This window comes from Erpetoichthys calabaricus, chromosome 6, assembly GCF_900747795.2.
Source record: "Erpetoichthys calabaricus chromosome 6, fErpCal1.3, whole genome shotgun sequence".
NCBI classification, from domain to species: Eukaryota; Metazoa; Chordata; class Cladistia; order Polypteriformes; family Polypteridae; genus Erpetoichthys; species Erpetoichthys calabaricus.
Genome location: NC_041399.2, coordinates 32155911 through 32181599, shown reverse-complemented (window position 1 = coordinate 32181599; position 25689 = coordinate 32155911). Strand labels below are relative to the sequence as shown.

The window sequence follows — 25689 nt, the reverse complement described above, 5'->3', positions numbered from 1 at the left end:
CTTATGAAATTTCTTTCAAGAAAGAACTTTTATATTACTGTGGCAAACAAAGAAATGACATTACTTTGGAACCTTTACAAAAGTAAAGTCTTTATCTAGGCAAAAGTCTGACGCACACTAGTCTATTTAGCCATTTATCAAAACTAAAAGCTTAGTCAAAATCTCAAACAAATAATTATAAAAATGTACAACCAGGAAAATATCCACAGTAATTCCAAAAATTACAGAAAGTAAACCAGAACGTTCTTAAATGAAATCCTAACAATAACATCAAAAAACAACAATTCCAAAATTACTGTAAATAGTAATACAGGTAAAATTCCATTACAACGAACTGCCAGGGACCTAAAAAATATTTTGTTTTAATGAAAATTTCGTAGTAATTAGATTATGTATTTGTCACTATAGTGCTTTCTTTAACTTGCGTCCAAGCGTTTGCAATCATTTCAATAGTGTCTTTCGTGTTAATTTTAATCTCCACATGTCTACAAGTTATGCTAATGAGAATTTTTCTCAGCATTTCCTTGCGATAATACACTTTCAGGGTGAGAATGATGCCCAAATCCAATAGCTGAAGCACTGCCATGCAATTGGGTGGGAGGAATTCAACATGAACTTTATCTAAATGTGGAGGCATGTTGTGGGCAGCATAGTTATCAATCAGAAGCCGAATCATCCTTTTCTTCTTCTTCATATTGTGAGGTTTCTGAACTCTTTTAGGATCCCCCCCACCCAATGGGAACGACACACTGAAGTGCGTCCCAAAGCACGACTGCCGCGTCTGTGGAAGATTGTTTGTCCGTTGCCGGGGCAGGGCAACAGCAGGCTCACAGCACTGCAGTGAAGTGCCATAGAAGCAAATCATAAAAGATCGGGGTCGCACTATAAGTTCCTGTCTTGCACCCCAAAACACGAGGCTGAGTCTCAGTACTTTAGCAAAATCAGCTTTATTTAGCTTGGAACAGGAACAGCACGGTTATTTATTGTAGCCTGATCTGCCACTCTCCTATACACAGACACAGCCGTCAGGCAGGGTTGTGGCCAGGTTAGTGGACAAATAATCCTGTTCCCTGCATTTACAATGTTCCTTGCATCACGCATTGAGATCTTTTGTTTGCTTCGGTGCCGAACCGCAGCAGAGCTGTGAGCCTGCTGTTGCCCTGGCAACAGGTAAACAGTCTTCCACAGACACGGTGATCGCACCTCAGGACGCTTTTCAGCATGTTGTCCAGTTTGAGGAGGTCCCAAGAGAGTTTAGAAACCTCACATTTTCTTGAATGAGTGGCGCATTAATAGGAATGTTTTTGAACGAGCATCACTGAACCACATAAAAATGGCTTTTTTGATGTCTTCAAATGCAGCAAGTTGCATATGTTTGCAACCTGAGATTTTTCTTCTTTTTTTGCTCTGTCTTTCAAGAAAGTTGACATTGTCGATGGCGAAATTCCGAATTCACTGGGAACGTCTTTTTTCTTTTTGCTGGAATTGAGAGCCGCAAAACTTAAACTGTTATCGTTTTTCCATGTCTGCCATTTCTATAGGAGGGTGACAATAAGTTAAATTCCAATGGATGTTTTTCAAATGTTGACAAGCAATAAGCAAAAGGTATCACTGAAAACCACCAAAAACAAAAGCAGCAAAAAAAAAACAAAAAAAAAAACAGTATGAGGAAAGTTTGGAGAAAGAAAAAAATTAGTGTTTCTGTTTGGGGATCGTTGTGCACAACTGAGCTGCGACCACAGAACTAACTGTTCTATGGATGATTCATTCAGGTACTTCAAGGTCTTTTGGGCACTTCGTTGTAATGAAAGTATCTGCTGAATGTATTTCGTAATAACGAGATTTCTATGGACTCATGTCATATGGGGAAACTGTCGGGACCATAAAAATACTTCATCATAATGAAAATTTTGTTGTAAAGATATTCGTTCTAACGGAATTTTACCTGTACTTCCAAAATGAAAGATAACAAACTAAAATGTCTGTGAAATTCTGACAGTAACCACTATAATTAATAATAATTACAAATAGTAAATAAAACAAAATGTTCTTCAATGAGATCCTAACACTTTACTCAAACAGAACAAGGCTTTCTTCTGATAATTCATTAATATATACATACTACTGTATATTATATCTGCTAAATTTAGGTCTTGTTCAAAGAATGTCTGAGCCTACCCACATAAACACACCACACTAAGTCTAATATACAGTTGCCAATTAACATAACCTATATGTCTTTAGGAATGTGTGAACAAAACGGGTGTGTCTGGAGGCACAGGAAGAAAAAGCAAACTCCACAGGCAATAGCCAGGTGTGTGAGGCAGCAGAATTAACTAATGTGCAGCCATGCCACCCTGCAGAGAATTCTGCAAGTATAAATCTCAGCTACATTTTCATTTAGTATGGCACCAATGGCGTTTTTTTTCCACTGGACTGACCTCTTGGCCAAAGAGAGCTTTTTTTCATCTGTGATTCCAAATCGGAAGAAATTGTTTGGCAATGGAGAGATTTTTCCCATTATATGATACCCTTAGCACTAGCCTATGAGAAACATCAAAATAAAGCAACAAGACAGCACTGCTTTGTTTGAAGTGGATCAAATATTTCAAACAGTATAGTGACTTCATAAACCTTTGTTCCATCAACTAAACCCATTGTGTGGACTGGGTAGCTCAAAGGATATGTTAGGTGTTGGAAGGTTTCACAAGTTAATGTAAGTGCATGACTTTCCCTAAAATGGTTTATTTTATATTACAAGAAAAAAAATCAAACATATTCTATAATGTTGTTTTTAAAAATTCAATAGACAATAAATGTCTCAGACATGTTATTATGGAAAATTTGTGAGAATACCTGATGCAGAACCTGGTTTATTTTCTTCAGGGCAGTGAACATTTATTGTAGCCTAATTCTGAGGTATTAATATTGCTGGATTTTTACAGATTTCTGGCAAAAAAATAACACAAATATATAGAAAAAATATATATGCCCTGGATTGACTTCAATGTAATATAAAATCTAGAAATGTTAAATATATAAGCCTATTCAGCTGGCACAATGGAGTGTTGGTTAGAGCAGTAACCCATAGTAGTTCTACATTCCTGGGTTTCAAATCTCAGACCAGGCACAGTCTGGGTTAGGTTAATAAACAAGTTAGAATAACTGGTATATCTAATTTAGTTGAGCTTATATACGTGTGAGTGAGTATGTTCAGAGACACACTGTTGAAAACCTGAAACAGCTCCACTCCAGCACCAAGACTACCAGGCCTGACCTTCCTGCAACAACATACTAAAATAAGCAAATGTGGAAAGATTAACTGACTATAAGCCAATAAAATCCTGAAGAAAATGGTGATATGTTGAACTAACGTATGAGATTACTGCCACCAAAACATTATGATATCTGGTAATCAGAAGTAAGCAGTTAAGTATTGCCAGAGAATTAATTCCGGAAATCATTTGTAAGGTGCTATATTCAGTGTGCACTTGCCTTAGTCAAAAAGGCAGCTACATTTTTATGTGAAATTAACAACCTATAATTCTCTTTAAAAGAGGCACAAGCCAAATGTTATTTGTGGCAGGATGGGAGTCCAACATTCCATTGATTGGGACTTGCTGGGAATAATGGTAATCAGACATCTGATCAACAAGTACAGATATCAGTACCTTTAAGAGAAAGTGAGGAAGAATTGGTTCCAACGATTTCAGGATTAAGCTGAAACACTGACACCAACTCTAACCCTTCCTGTGTCTGTTAGAGTCAAACTGAAAAGAGCTGTAGCTGTAATGACAGTCAAAAGAAACGTTGATTATTGTGCTTTCACTTACCGTCTCAGTTTGAGTCTGTATTGGAGTAGATGCTTTGTAACCAAGCTGCAGTAACATTGCTTCTGCTGCATTGCGTTTTGCAATTTTCTTATTTGGGCCGGTGCCAGTAGCAACTTCATTGTTGACTTTCACCTATGCAACAACATATAACATTAAAACAACTAACACAAATCTGGTCTATTTCTCTTAATTAAAAAACCTGCTAAAAAGAAAAGGCTTTAGTGAAAAAAATACCATTAATGTACTTAAAGACTACAGAACTTTGTAGTACACCACCAATAAGAAAATGGGTTAAAATTCTGTATCTAATGATTTATAATACAGCCTGGTAAATATTAAAGAATACAGAATACATTTGTTTTTAACACTTGAGTCTGTAATATTAAATATAGGAAGGTTTACAAAAAATATACACAACCTTTATACTGTTACACTTGGGGGATATAGATCACCGATACTAACTTTAATTCTAACTTCAAATTATTTTCAAAGAAAAGGTAATGATTTTCCCACAATACTGCTTTCTTCTGTCTTAGAAGATACACGCAAGGGTGGACTTAGGAGGGTGGGGCCCCTGTGTAAACATTTTTGGCCCCAGATAGGTGTTCTAAGCGAAACAAGAAAATACTACTACATAGAGTTGTGCTTGAAAGTTTGTGAACCCTTTAGAATTTTCTATACTTCTGCATAAATACGACCTAAAACACCATCAGATTTTCACTCAAGTCCTAAAAGTAGATAAAGAGAAACCAGTTAAACAAATGAGACAAAAATATTATACTTGATCATTAATTTATTGAGGAAAATGATCGAATATTACATATTTGTGAGTGGCAAAAGTATGTGAACCTCTAGGATTAGCAGTTAGTTTGAAGGTGAAATTCGAGTCAGGTGTTTTCAATCAATGGGATGACAATCAGGTGTGAGTGGGCGCCCTGTGTTATTTAAAGAACAGGGATCTATCAAAGTGTGTTCTTCACAACACATGTTTGTGGAAGTCTGTCATGGCACAAACAAAGGAGATTTCTGAGGACCTCAGAAAAAGAGTTGTTGATGCTCATCAGGCTGGAAAAGGTTACAAAACCATCTCTAAAGAGTTTGGACTCCACCAGTCCACAGTCAGACAGATTGTGTACAAATGGGGGAAATTCAAGACCATTGTTACCCTCCCCAGGAGTGGTCGACCAACAAAGATCACTCCAAGAGCAAGGCGTGTAATAGTCGGCCAGGTCACAAAGGACCCCAGTGTAACTTCTAAGCAACTGAAGGCCTCTCTCACATTGGCTAATGTTCATGTTCATGAGTCCACCATCAGGAGAACACTCAACAACAATGGTGTGCATGGCAGGGTTGCAAGGAGAAAGCCACTGCTCTCCAAAAAAACATTGCTGCTCATCTGCAGTTTACTAAAGATCACGTGGACAAACCAGAAGGCTATTGGAAGAATGTTTTGTGGATGGATGAGACCAAAATAGAACTTTTTGGTTTAAATGAAAAGCGTTATGTTCGGAGAAAGGAAAACACTGCATTCCAGCATAAGAACCTTATTCCATCTGTGAAACATGGTGGTGGTAGTATCATGGTTTGGGCCTGTTTTGCTGCATCTGGGCCAGGACGGCTTGCCTTCATTGATGGAACAATGAATTCTGGATTATATCAGAGAATTCTAAAGGAAAATGTCAGGACAATCTCAAGAGAAGGTGGGTCATGCAGCAAGACAACGACCCTAAGCACACAAGTTGTTCTACCAAAGAATGGTTAAAGAAGAATAAAGTTAATATTTTGGAATGGCCAAGTCAAAGTCCTGACCTTAATCCAATCGAAATATTGTGTTAGGAACTGAAGCGAGCAGTTAATGTGAGGAAACCCACCAACATCCCAGAGTTGAAGCTGTTCTGTACGAAGGAATGGGCTAAAATTCCTCCAAGTCGGTGTGCAGGACTGATCAACAGTTACCGGAAACGTTTAGTTGCAGTTATTGCTGCAAAGGTGGGGTCACACCAGATACTGAAAGCAAAAGTTCACATACTTTTGCCACTCACAAATATGTAATATTCTATCATTTTCCTTAATAAATAAATGACCATGTATAATATTTTTGTCTCATTTGTTTAACTGGTTTCTCTTTATCTACTTTTAGGACTTGAGTGAAAATCTGATGATGTTTTAGGTCATATTTATCCAGAAATATAGAAAATTCGAAAGGGTTCACAAACTTTCAAGCACAACTGTAATATCAAAACTTAGGAGTTGCCTAAACTTGAAAACGCACTATACAAAAAGGGTAAGTATTGCTAGAGTATGCAATAGGTGTATGGATAACAGCAAAAAACACAGAAACAGCATCTAAGATTATTGAGGGATAGAGAGAATAGACAGAGAGGTGGAAACAAAGCACTCAAGCTTAGAATTATATTTTATAGCCATTAGAGTACAGTATGCCATGTTAGATATTAAATACACAGATTCTGTTCAACTATTTATTTTGAGAGTGAGAGAGTGGAAAATATTTAAAAACTTTATTCTGGCATATTGTTGGGTATTTTCAGCTATTGAGGTAAAACTAATAAATAATTAAAAACAAAAACAAACAAAAATAATTGTAAATAATAAAATAAAAACACATCAGCAACTTCAGTTTTTCCCCAGTTTGCAGACTATGAGCACCAGTCAACTGTAAACTTTATCTGTTGATAAGTAGAGATGTGTCCAACTGAATAATGAAATGAGGTACAGTTTTTACAGCTTCACCACATGACCTTTCTAAGCAATGTGATTTGTTAACAACATTCTGCTCAAGTATGTAAATGCAGAGAATGACTTTATTCTCTGATTGATTTCTCACTACTGTGCCAAGTGAGAGTTAAGTTGTTGTCCACAAAATACAAACACCTCATAAGTAAACTGAAACATTTTTCACTTGTGATCTCTATCCTGGATGACCCATAAGGCCTTTCAAATAAAGGTTTTGTTGATCAGTACGTTTCAACATCAGGCTTTTGAATTATTACATGCAATAAGTACAATAAAGGCAGAAACTCGTCATAACTGACATCAGACCACATAAGCATTCTGGAGTTTCAATGTTTACTGCTGTGCCAGTGACTGTGCATGTGTGTTGGGCTCAGGCACAATCATATGTGTAACAAGCTGTCACTTATTAACTGACAGAAATTCTCTAAGAGATAAATCTTCCTTGCACATTGGAGATCACTGAACAGTAACTTTGAAAGCTGTCCAAACCAGAAGAGGAGAGCTTACCATTCATGCAAAATGCCAAATGCACTTTTATTCTTCATGTACTGTTTTAACAACCTATCTGCAGCTCTCCTGCTACCACAAAATCTGTCCAACAGCCACTCTCCATCACTAGTTGCAGTTCACTGGACATGCACAAACTCAGGATTGACAATGTTCATGCGACTAGCAATAGACAAGTTCTCTGAGGGATAATGGCAAAGGGATTAAAGAGGACCATTTCAGTGGCACGAATATTTCTTTGAAAAAGAAAGAACAAAACTTTTTTCCCATACATTTTAATTAATCTTGGGACCCCTTCACCTAATGGGGCCAATGGGCAACAACCCAGTTTAGATCGTGCAGACATCCAGTCATGGATACAGTTCCCAAAATGTGTCTTCATATTAAAAGCTATGCACAAATATATGTGCACACACACATCCCTTATACACACAAATCCAGCCCCAAGATACTTCTTTTCTCTGCATAATAAAGCATGAAAAATTAGCTTAAACTGGTATTAATTCAACCCGAGAAACTAATCTGGTTACACTTCCTGTAAAAAAAAGGATTGCTGGAATGAAGACAAAAAAGCATTTGAAAAGTAAAGAAAGTCTTTAAGAAGGGACATTCTTTACACAAACAGAAAACTGCTCTGGAAGGCACTGAATTAAAGACACTAATGTGGTAAGGAGTTTATTATGTAAAAAGTCAAAACATGAAAAGTAAAAAATTTAAATCGTCTTTGATCATTTAAATTATGATGTACATTCAGAACAAAGCAGCAGTGAATAACAGAAAACATCAGGAGCAAAATCATATTTAACAAAAGCAAAGGGTAAAGTGTCTATAGTGAGGAAGGAATGTTGTGGATAGTGTAGTTAGGAGTTTACAATTTATAGTTAAATCAAAAAGTGCATAGGAGATAGCATCTTTAAGATATGAAGATTAAATCTGTTTGTGAGCATGAACCAAACACTAGAAAAACTAACAGCATGTGTCTAGGATGTTAGGGGTTTAACAAAATGCTGTAAGAGCCCTATTATTAAATATGGGCTGAATTAATGTAGTCTCAGCTTTACTGATGAGATTGCCGATTTTAACCACACTGAGCACAGCTTTCAGTCAGGAAAAATCATATATGCCACAACACAATGCAATGTAACTATCCAGAATGCTTTATATTATAAACCTGTAGAAGCCAGAAAAGATCTGAGGACTAATTCCTGATTGTGCACAAGAGCTTTATGGAGAAAACAAAACCCAAAAATGTCCAGTACTTTGATTTATAACTGACCATAGACACTATTTTCTCTCTCCTCTTATGTCAACTGGCCAAAGTTCACTAATTCATTAATGACCAGATATTGATGGGCTCCATTTATGTCCATCAGTTTCAAACTATCTTGCTTTCCTGTGTGTCAAGACAAATCTGTGTCTTTATGTATACCCATTTTGTCATTAGTAATTTTTAAAGTTTGTATTTGCAGTTTAACTGAGAACTTGTCATAGCACTCTGCACCCATACTCATTAAAGAGCTCTATACAAAAACAAACTGAATTGAACTGAATGAACACATAACAACAAATGGACTCCATGTCAAGTGTGTGATCATAACTCTCATTCTGCAAATACAGGGACACGATGGCACACAGGAGCAGCCCTAGAAGCCCACACTTTTGAAGCACCACCCACAGAATACTATGGAGTACACTGTCGTAAGTATTTTCTAAACAAACAAAGCACATGTAGACAGGACTGACAAATTCCCATTTCCAATCAGATATCTGTCTACTGTTACATAGACAAAAAATAATTTTAAATTATTTGAATTATTCATCTTAACTACTGGATGTAGTCTCTGTTCCTGTATCCCAAAAAATTATTTCCCAGAAAATCTGAACAATATAATCAATAATAATTAGAACACACCCTACAATCTGGCAGCCCAAAGCATTGTCTGCATTCTCCATGTGACAATGAAGAAGCATAATAGCCAAAGCACCACCACAATATCCAAAATATTCTACGATTTCTGGTTGGATTTTATCCACACCACAGTGACCTCAGCCACAGAGACATATCCAGCTATATCCAACGCTTTTAGCATCACTTCATCTGAGGAGGGCATATTGAGAGGGTTTATGAGTTCTTCAAAGTGCTCACTTAAACCCTCAACAATATTCTCATTTGAGGTCAACATTTCCCTTCACACCTTGTGCCCTATGTTGGCTGGGATTGGCTCCAGCAGACCCCCGTGACCCTGTAGCTAGGATATAGCGGGTTGGATAATGGATGGATGGATTTCCCTTCACTTTTCGAGAACAGCCTTAGTGATCTCCCGCTTCTCCCACCTGCGCCATTAAATGGCTTACCAGAGCCTTTTCAAAGCCATCCTAAAGTCATTTCTCATGGTCTCAGCGAATTCTAGCCGTACATGAGATTTAGTGTTGGCTACTGCTGTAGCTGCCTTGTTAGAGTGCTATTACCTCTGTGTTAAATACACAGATCCTCCTCTTAACATTATGTGGATGCTGTTTTTCTTCAACTTGACAACTTAAAAGGGGGTTACCACTACTAAAGGCACAAACAACCTTCTCTTCACAATTTTTTTAAATTTTCACCAAACTAAGGTCTTGAACATGATCTATTCAAACTCTGTGTCAATGGCCTCTGCTGAGATGCACTTCCAAATGTGAAACTTGAATGTAACCCAAACTTTGCTGCTATTTCCAGTACATCCTTTCTATCTAAAGTATTTGGGCTTTCCAGGTTTGTCCAGCAGGCGCTCCATCTGTCTAAGCCAGGTCACCACCAGCTACTGATTAGCTGGCAGCTTAGCACCACTCTTGTCCTGGCTGTCCACAGCATAATGCCTCAGATAAAATGACATGACTACAAAGATGACAGTCGGCCAGTGGCATGAAGTACTCTGGTATTAACCACACCTATTAGCATCCTTGTGCTCAATCCCCATTTTTTAAAGGACAACCCATGACTATCAGAGAAATAAGATAACAGTTTATCACTTGTGTTAACGTCAGACAAGCTGTTTCTCCTAATCAATTTCTCCCAGGTATCTCCACCATATGAGTATTGTAGTCTCACAATAGGACTGCAGAGTTAGTGGATGCCACTCTTTTAATCACCAAATCTAATGTCTCTAAAAAAGGGTAAATAGTAAATACTCATAAGAGCTGTTTCGTCCATACGTGTAAACAACAGTCTTGTTGTTGGCAACCTGCCCAGGGCCTTTCCTACCAGGCAACCCCAAAGTAGAGAGAAACTAACCTTGATTTAGATGTTTGGATCCAGAGCTAATGCTGTGCATAGAAGTCAGTCTCGTTATTTTTAACCATTATTCTTAACTTCCACAAGTACTAGCTTCTTCCCCAACAGAAAAGTTTTGTTACCTTGCCTGAAGAAGGGGCCTGAGTTGCCTCGAAAGCTTGCATATTGTAATCTTTCTAGTTAGCCAATAAAAGGTGTCATTTTGCTTAACTTCTCACTACATCCATAATGGCTAACACGATACAACACCCTAGTACTACATTCCAAGAGTGAATTTGTACTGCCTAAGTCTAATATGGCTTTATCCATTTCACTCTTGCCTATCACCCAAATGGCACTACAAATGGTCCTCATTCTTCACCTAATAGGTGGTGATCCCACATGGCAGAACCACTCACCTGTGTGACAGAGCCGGGCTGGTCTATATTGGTCACCTGGCCACCAGGTGCTCTTTGGCAAACTCCATCTTCAGGCTGATTCCAGCCATAAGTACCTTTTGTGGGTCAGGTTCTCTCTTATTTATTTGAGACTATCATTAATGGATTTTTCTTTCCCTGGTCCCACTCTTACAACCACTTGCTACTGTTATTTCTATCAGGAGGACATATCTTCAGATAGCATGGTCCTAAGGATGATTGTTTCACTTTCACCCATGCCCACTCAACCATACCAAGGTCACAATATTTTTTCTGCATAACAAGGCACTGAAATAAAATCCTTGCCAGCAGCTCAAAATGGCTCTTTAGATAACACTTTAGCAACACATATAATACTTTAATAAGAATTATCAAATGAGGACAATGATAACAGTATCCCCACGTCATGAAAATACCATCAAAAAGGTGACCTAAGGCTCTTCAAACAGATCTAAACATCTCCTACAGCATGTTACACAAAAGATAGTATTCAGTCCCTGAAAACACTAAAGAGTGAAAAATGGGGTAGTATTCATCTGAATTTCTTGATTTGTGGGTTACCTAAACCACTGTAGGAAATGACATCTATTAAACTGTAAAGTAACAGCTAATATGAAGAATATAGAACTACCTATCAGTGATTTGATACTACAAAATGATCAGAAAAAAAGAGCGCTGTCAAATCACTATCATTTAATTGTAAAATCACAATGTAATTCCTTTGAGTCATAGTATTTTTAATAAACCACCCTGGACAATTCTACAGTACATTAAGCAAACAATATTAAAAGAAGATAATCTAGATTAATAAACTTTTACATAAATCACTGGTATAAACAGAACCTTGGTCAACCTGGGAAAAGGATCAAAGTAACATTTTGTGTTTTCCCTCAGAAGATTTGTTTTCAGGTTTAAGAGCACATGCAAGCAGTTAATGTTGCATGAAAAATCTGATGCCAGAAAAGCTTTAATTATTTGTTCTGAATGTTTTGAGATCATAATATTTCAAATCCAAAAAGTACTGTAAGCTTTAAATTGCTTTGCTGCTCTTTTTCCACCTTTTACAATAAATCCAGATGAAAATCATGAGGATCACATTTCATGCTTGAAAAATCAACTTAAAAGTTTGTTTCTTAGCATTTGTAAATATTAAAGCAATCATCTTTAAAGATGTTAGAATTTAGAGATATGCAGTAAAGCAGATTGTGATGCCTTTTCTTGCTTTTTCGTCAAGCTGGATGAACAGCAATATTTAGTGTAACCTCTACTGCTGTGGAGTAACTAGACTCACCACAGATCATGAATTAAAAAGAACGGACAGGTTAAGTGAAAAGAGAGGGCTAAATGATGAATGATTTGCTAATCGTGTTAATAATGGCCAAGCAAGATTAAAAAAAATATATACTGTATATATGTAACATTGTGCTGTGATAAGAAGGGCAATGTTTGACTTCAGCAGGGTATGTTATAAAAAAAATAATCATTGATTAGCAATTATGCAAAAAAAAAATAATACAATTATTTGTAAACCAAATAGACAGAATCCTTGACACTGATTGCACAAATAGGGAAAGAACAGTTAGATGCAATTGTGATTTAAGTTCTATTTAATAAAAGCTAAATAAACTAATCTAATGGAAACAAAAAGTGGTTTATAATACATTTGCTATGAGATTCACATACAGTGCATCAGGAAAGTATTCACAGAGCATCCCTTTTTCCACATTTTGTTATGTTACAGTCTTATTCCAAAATGGATTAAATTCATTTTTTTCCTCAGAATTCTACACACAACACCCCATAATGATAACGTGAAAAAAGTTTACTTGAGGTTTTTGCAAATTTATTAAAAATAAAAAAACTGAGAAATCACATGTGCATAAGTATTCACAGCCTTTGCTCAATACTTTGTCGATGCACTTTTGGCAGCAATTACAGCCTCAAATCTTTTTGAATATGATGCCACAAGCTTGGCACACCTATCCTTGGCTAGTTTCGCCCATTCCTCTTTGCAGCACCTCTCAAGCTCCATCAGGTGGGATGGGAAGCGTCGGTGCGCAGCCATTTTAAGATCTCTCCAGAGATGTTCAATTGGATTCAAGTCTGGGCTCTGGCTGGGCCACTCAAGGACATTCACAGAGTTGTCCTGAAGCCACTCCTTTGATATCTTGGCTGTGTGCTTAGGGTCGTTGTCCTGCTGAAAGATGAACCGTCGCCCCAGTCTGAGGTCAAGAGCACTCTGGAGCAGGATTTCATCCAGGATGTCTCTGTACATTGCTGCAGTCATCTTTCCCTTTATCCTGACTAGTCTCCCAGTCCCTGCCGCTGAAAAACATCCCCACAGCATGATGCTGCCACCACCATGCTTCACTGTAGGGATGGTATTGGCCTGGTGATGAGCGGTGCCTGGTTTCCTCCAAACGTGACACCTGGCATTCACACCAAAGTGTTCGATCTTTGTCTCATCAGACCAGAGAATTTTCTCTCTCATGGTCTGAGCGTCCTTCAGGTGCCTTTTGGCAAACTCCAGGTGGGCTGCCATGTGCCTTTTACTAAGGAGTGGCTTCCGTCTGACCACTCTACCATACAGGCCTGATTGGTGGATTGCTGCAGAGATGGTTGTCCTTCTGGAAGGTTCTCGTCTCTCCACAGAGGACCTCTGAAGCTCTGACAGAGTGACCATCGGGTTCTTGGTCACCTCCCTGACTAAGGCCCTTCTCCCCCGATCGCTCAGTTTAGATGCCCGGCCAGCTCTAGGAAGAGTCCTGGTGGTTTCGAACTTCTTCCACCTACTGATGATGGAGGCCACTGTGCTCATTGGGACCTTCAAAGCAGCAGAAATTTTTCTGTAACCTTCCCCAGATTTGTGCCTTGAGACAATCCTGTCTCGGGAGGTCTACAGACAATTCCTTTGACTTCATGCTTGGTTTGTGCTCTGACATGAACTGTCAACTGTGGGACCTTATATAGACAGGTGTGTGCCTTTCCAAATCATGTCCAATCAACTGAATTTACCACAGGTGGACTCCAATTAAGCTGCAGAAACATCTCAAGGATGATCAGGGGAAACAGTATGCACCTGAGCTCAATTTTGAGCTTCATGGCAAAGGCTGTGAATACTTATGTACATGTGCTTTCTCAATTTTTTTATTTTTAATAAATTTGCCAAAACCTCAACTAAACTTTTTTCACGTTGTCATTATAGGGTGTTGTGTGTAGAATTCTGAGTAAAAAAATGAATTTAATCCATTTTGGAATAAGGCTGTAATATAACAAAATGTGGAAAAAGTGATGCGCTGTGAATACTTTCCGGATGCACTATAGTTCAACAGTTTTCTCTTTTTCTGTGAATGATACATGGCATAACCTGCAATTTAGAAGGCAAAGTGTGAAAAGTATAACGGAGCCTCGTCTTGGACCGATTAGCTAACACATTGAAATTTTTGCTACTTTAATTACAATTTTCAGTTAAACCATTATCGCATTTACACCACTACATCTCATTAATTTTTCTTTCACCAGCTTTAATTGACATGCTCTGAGTTTGCTTGTACAAACCATGCTTGGATTTGAATTGCCATAGCTATATTGTTACTGGTTCATAGTTTCTGATACCTTGTAACTGGTCATTGATATATATATTTTATCAATCAGATAACCAATATTTTTATTGCATTTGTAACAGCATGCAATATCATGAAGAGCTTTACACTGAAAATAGCTTTACAATGCAAAATGTTCAACCATACACATTTAAAACATCATCACATCAGCAATTAAAATGCAGTAGAGAGACAAGTGTGAGAAAAAATTAGTTCCCAACAGTAGTTCCTAACAGTAAGTGCCTAAAAAGAGCTATAGAAACACAGCTGCAATATTCAGTATAACTAAAAATGATTGGTACTGTACTGACTAAAAAGGGCAGTCAGTCCAAATAATTAAAGATTGAGGATCAGGAAAAAGAACGGTGACAAAAGGCAAAGCAATGGTCAAAACCAAAGGTCAAAAAGGAAAACGTCAAAGCCAAATCATAAACCAAAAATCAAAGTAAAAAAACACAGCTTTATTAAAAAAAACTAGTAATCAAACTTCAAAGTAAGTAGTACACTAACTTTGATCCAATCTCAGATACTTGTGACTATTTTAGGGTGATCTTTATACCGGTGTGTCAATAACGTCATAAGCACCATTGCCCAGATGCTTACTAGGAAATTCCCATTGACAGATGACACAAAACCCACAAAACAGTGATGCCATCTCCAAAAAAATGTTTAGTAAAAGATGGTAAATAATATTAAACTTATAAAATGAAGCCACAGTATAAACAAAATTCTAAATGTAGAATTGGTTTACTTGAATGTTAAAACGTCCAGAATGACACCAAGAGTAGTATTCCAGCTTAAAAGAAACCCAAGAAAAATTAAAAAGACGCTCAAATCTTAACAGATAATCATAATTGGATAGCACTTTGAGTACTGAGAAAAGCGCTATATAAATGTAATGAATTATTATTATTATTATTATAAAAGGTACAGGTGGCGCGGTGGGTAGCGCTGCTGCCTCGCAGTTGGGAGACCTGGGGACCTGGGTTCGCTTCCCAGGTCCTCCCTGCGTGGAGTTTGCATGTTCTCCCCATGTCTGCGTGGGTTTCCTCCGGGCGCTCCGGTTTCCTCCCACAGTCCAAAGACATGCAGGTTAGGTGGATTGGCGATTCTAAATTGGCCCTAGTGTGTGCTTGGTGTGTGGGTGTGTTTGTGTGTGTCCTGCGGTGGGTTGGCACCCTGCCCGGGATTGGTTCCTGCCTTGTGCCCTGTGTTGGCTCCAGCAGACCCCCGTGACCCTGTGTTCGGATTCAGTGGCGCAGTGGTAGTGCTGCTGCTTTGCAGTAAGGAGACTGTGGAAGATTGTGGGTTCGCTTCCCGGTTCCTCCCTGTGTGGATAGCGCTTTGAGTACTGAGAAAAGCGCTATATAAATGTAATGAATTATTATTATTATTAAAGTACACATTGTAGACTTTCAAATGGGCTTTTGCATACATTTTGGTCACATCATGTAGAAATAACAATATTATGGAGGGCACTGTATGTGGTTTAGTTCCTGCTTGTTATAAAACAGCCAGGGTTTATTCCCTGACCTATCTTTATTTTCTGTTCTATGATTGCTTTTGAATTACTATTTTTCACATGTTTATGATAGGCTTATTTTTTTATTTAGTATTTATGTCTTACATATCCATCTTACTAACCAAAGGTTGTAAACCGGATATGGACGCAGGGCGCTGGGCACATCGAGGCGCACGCGCACTGCTGCACTGCACAGAAAACACAGAAACGAGAAGGTTGTAAACCGGATGTCACGCACACTGCCGCACTGCAACGAGCCCGCCACCTGTAAACTACACTTGCTCTAATCCACTGTGCCAGTAATGTAGATCACATAACGGTCATTCAGTTTGGCGCCCGCCCCAGAGTCCACAGTCAAATGCAGCGGCGTCCCAAAACGCTGTGGCGCCTGCCGCGCGCGCCTACAACACGCTTGCGAAAGGAGTCACGGCTCAGACCAAGGAAAACACAGAAACAAGACTATGACCTGTGAACTACACCTGAGGTAAAGCGTGCACGCCAGGTTGTACAGCCGCCCGGACGCGACTGCCCACACTATCGCATATACCCTCCATGATATGTCTTCACGCAGCGGCTTCCCACCGAGGCGCATACTGCGCTGTGACGCTCGCCCCACAGTCAGACGCAGCGGCTTCCCCAGAGTCAGTAGGTGGCCCCCAAACAACACATCCTGTTCAAGCAGTCGGTGTCAGCGAAGGCAACAGAGTCACGTCTCCACAAAACGAAACCGCTTTAGTACAGATATGCTTATTGGATTAAATGACATTTCCCCAGACGCACCCGCCCTCCATGATATGTCATCCATCCACATATCGGACAGAACAGAAACTGATTGCCATTCTAGGATTTCCGATTCGCTAGCAAATCGCGGGCTTACTTGTTGTCTTATGTTTCTTGTGCTTTATGGGTGGTACCCCAGGAGGCAGGGTTACCCTGTCATCACTGCTGCCGAGACCACCTTCCACCTTTACATTCATGTAAAAGAGATGGTCCCAGCAAAGCTTCATTGATTGTTGATGAGTATTATGGACTGTATTTTTGTAAGTAGATCTCTTGATTTTCTGGCTACAGCAAAGTGGATTTTGTTGCCTTGTCTTTGGATTCTTTGTATTCAGGTTGGACTTGTTAGCCTTGGCTTACCTTTTTAAGTAAAAAACCCTTACTGCCTTTTTAGCTTCTTGCCTTATGTTTGTGCGTTTATTTTTTTTTTTTATATTTTGAAGAGTTAAAATATTTTTTGAACTTGTTAAGCAAGATCCCCATTTTGGGCCTGTGCAGGCTGAAGTCTGCCTGTGGAATTTGGGGTCAAACTGTCTGTGATGAGGCCAATATCTAGGCAGTCCACTGAAGGTCCTAATCTGGTTTGTGGATGTTATTAGAAGCCTTTCATAATTTTTGCAATACTTGTGCCACCTTTTCATAACACTGCTTATTAAATCATTTCAAGTACATACAGAGGTCTTCTTCATTATAAGTTAGATATTGATGACTATATTTTCTCAATATATGATGCCATTAGGAGCTGCTTGATTAACTGATGATTTTAGCCATGTCTGAATAAATTTAAGATTATGCTATAATTAACTGACATCCTATTTATAATTGTTTCTTGTCTTACTGGATAGGATCAGGCTACACCTGACCATGTAATGAAAAAAGTAGGTTCTAGAAATAGAGGGCTTAATAAATATATCTCCTTTAGCTTCCCTAATTAACTGATTCATGAAGCTGAAGACGTAGATAGGGAATAACTATTTTCCTTAAAATAAAAAATGAAGCTATATCAGTAGGTGGAAATACTGTAAATAGACACATAATAATTTAAATTCTTAAATAATTCAAATTTTATTTTAACTTGACCGACTCAAATCAGATCCTGCCTATAATTCAGAACTTTGCTAGAAAGAAGAACAATTACATAACTCCAGTTGTCGTATTAACACGTTGTTATGTATGAAATTTTGTGATTTTTTTGTTTTTCTTTTCACTTAAGGATTCAATTTTTGTGGATTACTGCTTTTTTATTTTTTATACAATCTAACAAAGTTCATGTTGGTTCATATCTTATTTTCTTTGTTTACTCAGTGTTGTTGGAAGGTGTCACATGACTGGATTCATTGAGAAATGATGTTACAAAAGAGATGAAATTTAAAAACAACGGTTATAGCTGTAGGACAAAGTGGGCATTGCCCATTCTGCTAGAATTTAGTGGCACACAAGACCTGCTAAGAAAGAAGAGTTAACACAGATGCAGAAATCTAGCATCAACCTGCCCCAACTTAAATTCCAAACTAAGTGGCTGAACTACAGTTTGTACCCACCTCAGTCCTGCACCCCTTCAGACCAGGAGGCACCAAGCAGACACCCAAGTCCAAACAAAGAGCAGTAATTCAATGACTGAGAACTGTTATGGGCAAAATAACATACCCATGAGAAGGCACTGATTTTTGTAACTGGTAGATGAACTGATTTCCTTTGGGAACTGAAAGCTGACAATCTCTTCTCTTTGTGGATGTAAATATTGAGATCCATTCTGCAAACTAAGCTCTGTGGTAGTAACTGAGCCGAGTCTGAGAATACTGAGAAGCATCCCTTGCTTCAAGAACAGAACGTCTAAACTCTTGTGGCAGAAAGAATAATGCTTTTTCATATAAAGTTGCAGAAGAACACGGAAAGGGCCTAACTGAGAAAAACACAAAATACCATAAACAAAAGACCATATAACAAAGACAAACAGTGTCCTCCAATGCAAGAAGAATCCTCCAATTGAACACAGAACAACAATTCCACACATCACCAAACATGATCCTAAAAGACTTGTAAAAATGTATATTGCCAGTAAACAGCCAGCCTCTTCTGTGTTACACAATTGACTATCTTGCATTGTTGTGCCCTGTCTTATATGTTAATATACATGCAGTTATCACATTTCTATAATTCTTGCATTTATCAACACACTGGATTGAAAAACAAGTGTGCTTCAGTTAACGCAACATAAGTCTAATAGCCAGATACCGCCTCCTTCAAAAAAGAAATGTAACGTAAATAGCATAGGGGCCTTACCAAATTATTTAATTAATAACTGCCATTGCCAAAGGCAAAACTGATAATTAATTAATTATCCAAGTTAAATAAGTTCATTTTCCTACTCTGGTTATATTATCCCTTGGTGGATACACAACTTGCCTTTGTTAGTTTCTAATTCAAGTAAACCCTAGTGCTAGGTTTTGGTTTCACTTTATTTTGATTCTGATTCCTGACTTATGTTTTTCCTCTTAGATTTTGGTTACTGTTTCTAAGTTTAATCTCTTGGTTTTGACCCTTGCCTTGTCTGACCACATCTCTGTTCTCGTTAAGCATCTCCTGGTTACTTTACTTCTCTCAACAATCCTCAGACATGTTCTGTGTCTAAACACCAGTTGATTTCTCTCTTCATAGGCTTCCAGTTAAGCTCCGGCCAAATTTTAAAATTCTCTTTTTAGGGTTTAATATGTGAATACTTTTGTCACACCTCCTTTACATTATGAAACCCATTAATTCTATTAGGACATAAAATGCAATTATGAGAGCCATTTTTACAAACAAAGTGTTAAATAAAACTACTGTAGTTGTTACTGCACTTATTTGCAGGTTTTCCAAACTCTGGAATGATCTAGCTTTCAATAATAGAAATGTCCTTTGGGCCTCAGCATTTAAATCAAAGCAGAAGACTCAATATTTTCAGACTTGGTGAGGCTATACGTATTGTGGTAATTATCCTAGTTTCTCAAGTCATCTTGACTAACTACTACTAATTCAATTCTTTCCTTAAAGTCCTGTTACGACATTTGGCATCACCATCTGTGTTTTAATTTTTGGCTGGCATCTGGACTGCACCTTAAACTGGACAGAAGAAAATGGCATCCAAAATGGCAAACTTTAGTGTCAGACAAATGTATCACTCCACTAGAGTTATAGGCGCTTGAATACTGAAGAAGGGCTGGACAACCAGTAAGCCTAAGGCTTACAGGGCTACTAAAACATTTATTTTATCCATGTTCAGTATCAGCTATGTTTTTTCATTCCTCATTATCAGCTAGCTTTAACTTACTCGACAGCTATTACGAGCTTAACAGAAACTGAAAAACAGTGTTTTATATGAGATTCATTTTCAATGAATCCAGTGTGTCATCAAAATGCTTTTTAAAAAATGTCATAGTATCTGCCTCAACTATATGACTCAGTAGTTTACTCCACTTTCTAAGAGTCCTTTGTGATATAAAGTTCTCCCTGGTTTCTGTGTTGAATGAACTTCAATTTACACAGTGGGGTTTTTGAGTCACTGTTTAACAGACAGAATACTGCTGAATTAACTTTAGCAATATCTTTAACCAAAACCAAAGGATTAGGTCTATTTTGAGCTGCTGCCAAGGATTCAGGATTTTATTTCAGTGCCTTGTTATGCAGAAAAGTGTCTGAGGCACTTACATTATAAAAGTATATACTGTATAATACAAACATAATAAAAAATAATGGACAATAAAAATATAATTACATAAAACAGAACAAGAAATAAAAATATAAGAAAATAAAATAATAACATAAAAATACCTAAAAGCCTAATTGGGAAATATAAGCTTGCGTAAGTAAAAAAAGCCTTAAGTCTTGATTAAAACATTTCTAAACATTGCTGCCGCCTAATGCTGATCAGGAGAACATTCCAAAGTTGAGGTGCACAATTGATGAAAGCTTAAGCCCCAAAGGTTTTACACCTGTTAATTATCACAGAATTTGTGAGGCTTACCAAGACCATTTTCTAGGCTGGTCTACTCTCACACCTCAAGATTAATAGACACACAGATACACACACATAAAGATTCTAACCAGACAATGACTCGGGTGATGCCAATTGCCAGTCACTCCACAATATTCCACATAGGATCCCCTTCACATAGGTACATATAAGAGTGGTCCCAAATGCCTGTCACTCTTTGTAATCTACATAGGGACTTGCTGTCACCAGCACTATCAAACTTATGGGTATCCTCATGGCATACGAAGGTTCAATGCTTATTCAGTTAAATCCACTTATATGGTTATATAAATAAGCAGATTTAGGACTGTTCAGAATCAAATACCACACTCAGACAACACACAGATGGGCAGAAAATTAATCTTATTATTACCTACAATTGACTAATTGTTTGATAGGGTTTTCAAATTTTTACCTAGTACTATACATAGCATTTGAGTTTTGTCAACATTCAGATGCAAAAAATCTCATCTAAGCTCATCTAAGAGGAAATTCTAGTACAGTAAAATTAGTGAAGGCATCTTTATTCATTGCCACATAAAACTAAATGTCATTACCATAAATATGGAATTGTAAACCTGCATTACAAATGATAATCCCCAAAGGAAGTATATATACAAGAAATAAAGTAGGCCTAATATTGAGCCTTGAGGTACAGAACAGCAAACAGGTGCAACTGCAGATTTAAAATTATTTACAGGAATAGTGTTCCCAGTTTGACAAATACAAGGCAAACCATTTTAGGTTTGCTCCTGCTCCTGATATTCCGGCACTTAATGCTAAGCAATGTAGCAGAAGCTGATGATTGACAGAGATGAGGAGAGAGGTTGGGAGCATGAGCTGATAGCGCATTGTCACACCCACCACATGACGAACCACCTGGATTGGGACCCAAGTGCAGCGGGTGACACATCAGCACCACGTTGGAACAGTGTGAGGTTGTTTACGGTGGCTGAAGTGCAAATCCTGTCGCCAACCCCCAAGTGTTTCCTGCAAGTTGGAGGACCTGCTTGCATGCAACTGAAAAATTCAGCAAAAGCAGAACAGTACAAGATATAGTTTAATAGCATATCTTTTAGCAACTGGACTAAAGCAGTTTTCATGCGAATAGCTTACTGAAATCCAGACTTACATTGCTCAAAAAATCATTGCTTAACAAGTGATGTACTGTAGTTATTGGTTTTTACAAAAAAAGTTTTTAAACTTTAGAAAGGAAAAGAAGATGAAAGACAGGTCAATAAGTAGCAAAATCTGAAATATCCATATTTGTTTTTTTAAGTAATGGCTAAATAACTGCAGTTTTGAAACTATACTTGCTCTAATTAACAAATTGACCAAATAAAGAATAAAATAATTAAGAGACATCAAGTGAGACTTCAGAAACAAAATATGAATGGGATCCAGCGAGCATTAAGTAATTTTTAGTGATTTAAAGACCTTAACTAGACTGTTAGCGCTAACAATGGTAAAATCAGAGAAACATGTGGAGAGCAAAGAGCAAGTGTCATCAGATAATAATTTTGAACTACTAGCTGCAAGCTGTCAAGTATTAATCTTATGTATAAATGAAGCTATTACATTCCGACAGGCCAACCTAGCCACAGGGGATGCACAAACCAGTGTGTTTCTTCGTGCCGGTCCCAAGCCTGGATAAATGGGGAGCGGTTACGTCAGGAAGGGCATCCTGTGTAAAATTTAAAAGATATGATGGAGAGAAAGAAGGTTGATATATTGTGCGTGCATGAGAATAAATGGAAGGGGAGAAAGGTCAGGTGAATTGGAGGTGGATTCAAATTGTACTACCATGGTGTGGATGGGAGGAGAAATGGGGTAGGAGTTATTCTGAAGGAACAGTATGTCAAGAGTGTTTTGGAGGTAAAAGAGTGTCAGACACAGTAATGATTATGAAGCTGGAAATTGGAGATGTGATGATGAATGTTGTTAGTGCATATGCCCCGCAAGTTGGGTGGGCGATGGATGAGAAAGAAGATTTTTGGAGTGAGTTGGATGAAGTGACGAACAGTGCATGCAAGGGACAGAAAGTGGTGATCGGCGAGGATTTTATTGGACATGTTGGTGAAAGGAACAGAGCAGACGAGGAGGTGATGGCTTGGTATGATGTCAAGAGGAGGAATGAAGAAGGTCAGAGGATAGTGGATTTTGCCAAAAGGATGGACATGGCTGTGGTGAATACAAATTTTAAGAAGAAGGAGGAACATAGGGAGACATACAAGAGTGGAGGAAGATGCACACAGGTAGATTACATCCTATGCAGAAGAGTCAATCTGAAGAAGATTGAAGACTGCAAAGTGGTGGCAGGGGAAAGTGTAGTTAAGCAGCATAGGATGGTGGTCTATAGGATGATGTTGGAGATCAAGAAGAGGAAGAGAGTGAGGCCAGAGCCAAGGATCAAATAGTGGAAGTTGAAAAAGGAAGACTGCAAGGTTGAGTTTAGGGAGGAGGTGAGACGGGCACTGGGTGGCAGTGAAGAGTTACCAGACAGCTGGGCAGCTACAGCAGATGTAATAAAGGTGACAACAAGAAAGGTGCTCGGCATGACATCTGGACAGAGGAAGGAGGAAAAGGAAACTTGGTGGTGGAATTGGGAAAAGCAGGAGAGTATACAGAGGAAGAGAATGGCAAAGAAGAAGTGGGATAGTCACGAGAGATGCAGAAAGTAGACAAGAGTACAAGGAGATAAGATGCCAGGTGAAGAGAGGGGTGGCGAAGGCTAAAGAAAAGGCATATGATGAGTTGTATGAGAGGTTGGACACTAAGAATGGAGAAAAGGACCTGTACCGATTGGTTAGACATAGGGAACGAGCTGGGAAAGATGTGCAGCAGGTTAGGGTGGTAAGGGGTAAAGATGGAAATGTAGTCACAAACGAGGAGAGTATGTTGAGCAGATGGAAGGACTACTTTGACAGGCTGATGAATGAAGAGAACGAGAGAGAGAGAATGTTGGATGATGTGGAAATAGTGAATCAGGAAGTGCAACGGATTAGCAAGGAGGAAGTAAGGACAGCTATGAAGAGGATGAAAAATGGAAAGGCACTTGGTCCTGATGACATACCTGTGGAAGCATGGAGGTGTTTAGGAGAGATAAAAGTGGAGTTTTTAACCAGATTGTTTAATGGAATCTTGGAAAGTGAGAGGATGCATGTGGAGTGGAGAAGAAGTGTACTGGTGCTGATATTTAAGAATAAGGGGGATGTGCAGAACTGCAGTAACTACAGGGGAATAAAATTGATGAGCCACAGCATGAAGTTATGGGAAAGAGTAGTGGAAGCTAGGTTAAGAAGGGAGGTGATGATTAGTGAGCAGCAGTATGGTTTCATGCCAAGAAAGAGCACCACAGATGCGATGTTTGCTCTGAGGATGTTGATGGAGAAGTATAGAGAAGGCCAGAAGGAGTTGCATTGTGTCTTTGTGGACCTGGAGAAAGCATATGACAGGGTGCCTTGAGAGGAGTTGTGATATTGTATGAAGAAGTCGGGAGTGGTACGTAAGAGTTGTACAGGATATGTACGAAGAAAGTGTAATAGTGGTGAGGTCTGCAGTAGGAGTGATGGATGCATTCAAAGTGGAGGTGGGATTACATCAGGGGTCGGCTCTGAGCCCTTTCTTATTTGCAATGGTGATGGACAGGTTAACAGATGAGATTAGACAGGAGTCCCCATGGACTATGATGTTTGCTGATGACATTGTGATCTGTAGCGATAGTAGGAAGCAGGTTGTGGAGATATGCTCTAGAGAGGAGAGGAATGAGGGTCAGTAGGAACATGACAGAATACATGTGTGTAAATGAGAGGGAGGTCAGTAGAATGGTGAGGATGCAAGGAGTAGAGTTGGTGAAGGTGGATGAGTTTAAATACTTGGGATCAACAGTACAGAGTAATGGGGATTGTGGAAGACAGGTGAAAAAGAGAGTGCAGGCAGAGTGGAGAAGAGTGTCAGGAGTAATTTGTGACAGATGGGAATCAGCAAGAGTGAAAGGGAAGGTCTAAAGGACGGTAGTGAGACCAGCTATGTTATATGGGTTGCAGACGGTGGCACTGACCAGAAAGCAGGAGACAGAGCTAGAGGTAGCAGAGTTAAAGATGCTAAGATTTGCACTGGGTGTGACGAGGATGGATCGGATTAGAAATGAGTACATTACAGGATCATGTCAAGTTGGACGGTTCAGAGACAAAGTCAGAGAGGTGAGATTGCATTGGTTTGGACATGTGCAGATGAGAGATGCTGAGTAAATTGGGAGAAGGATGTTAAGGATAGAGCTGCCAGGTAAGAGGAAAAGAGGAAGGCCTAAGAGGAAATTTATGGATGTGGTGAGAGGGGACATGCAGGTGCTGGGTATAACACAGCAAGATGCAGAGGACAGAAAGATATAGAAAAAGATAATCCACTGTGGCAACCCTTAATGGGAGCAGCTGAAAGAAGAAGAAGAAGAAGACATCCTGACAGGCCACATCGGATGAAGTAGGTAATGAATAAGAGGGGTATAAATGCAAACAATGCTTTTAAAGTAACCTAAGAATTCCCAAGATTTTTCTGAAGCCTGAGAACGAACTTCTTTTTTTCTTGATCTGATTAAATAAAATATAAATAATCTTTTTGGTGATGTGATATAAAATAATTTTGATAAAAACACTAAAATAACTTACTGTATATTACTAATGCTCAACACTAATACATTTTTCTCTAAACAAAAAACTTAAAAATGTTATATTCAATTAAAAATTACTGAACAAGCTAATAATAAAAAAAAAAAATCAAAAATCAAAATCTTTATTGTCATTGCAGCAATGAGACATTGTACAATGAAATTTTAGGTGCAATTTTCCAGTGCAAAAAAAATAAAATAAAAAACAATTACTCAAGTTAAAACTAAAATAAAAAGGAACTAAAGTAAGTACCAAAATACAGTAAACCCTCATTTATCACGGTTAATCCGTTCCAGACTCTACCGCGATAAATGAATTTCCGTGAAGT

At 38.4% G+C, this 25689-nt stretch overlaps 1 protein-coding gene across 5 annotated transcripts in view; it reads right to left on the bottom strand.

Moving 5' to 3' along the window:
- The window catches only part of stau2 (staufen double-stranded RNA binding protein 2), a 368617-nt gene that overhangs the window by 202826 nt on the left and 140102 nt on the right, over nt 1–25689 (bottom strand). For all 5 annotated transcript variants that reach the window (XM_028803455.2, XM_028803458.2, XM_028803457.2 and 2 more), the window contains one exon: nt 3834–3965. In XM_028803455.2, coding sequence (XP_028659288.1) covers nt 3834–3965 — 132 coding nt within the window. The remainder of the gene's footprint in view (nt 1–3833; nt 3966–25689) is intronic.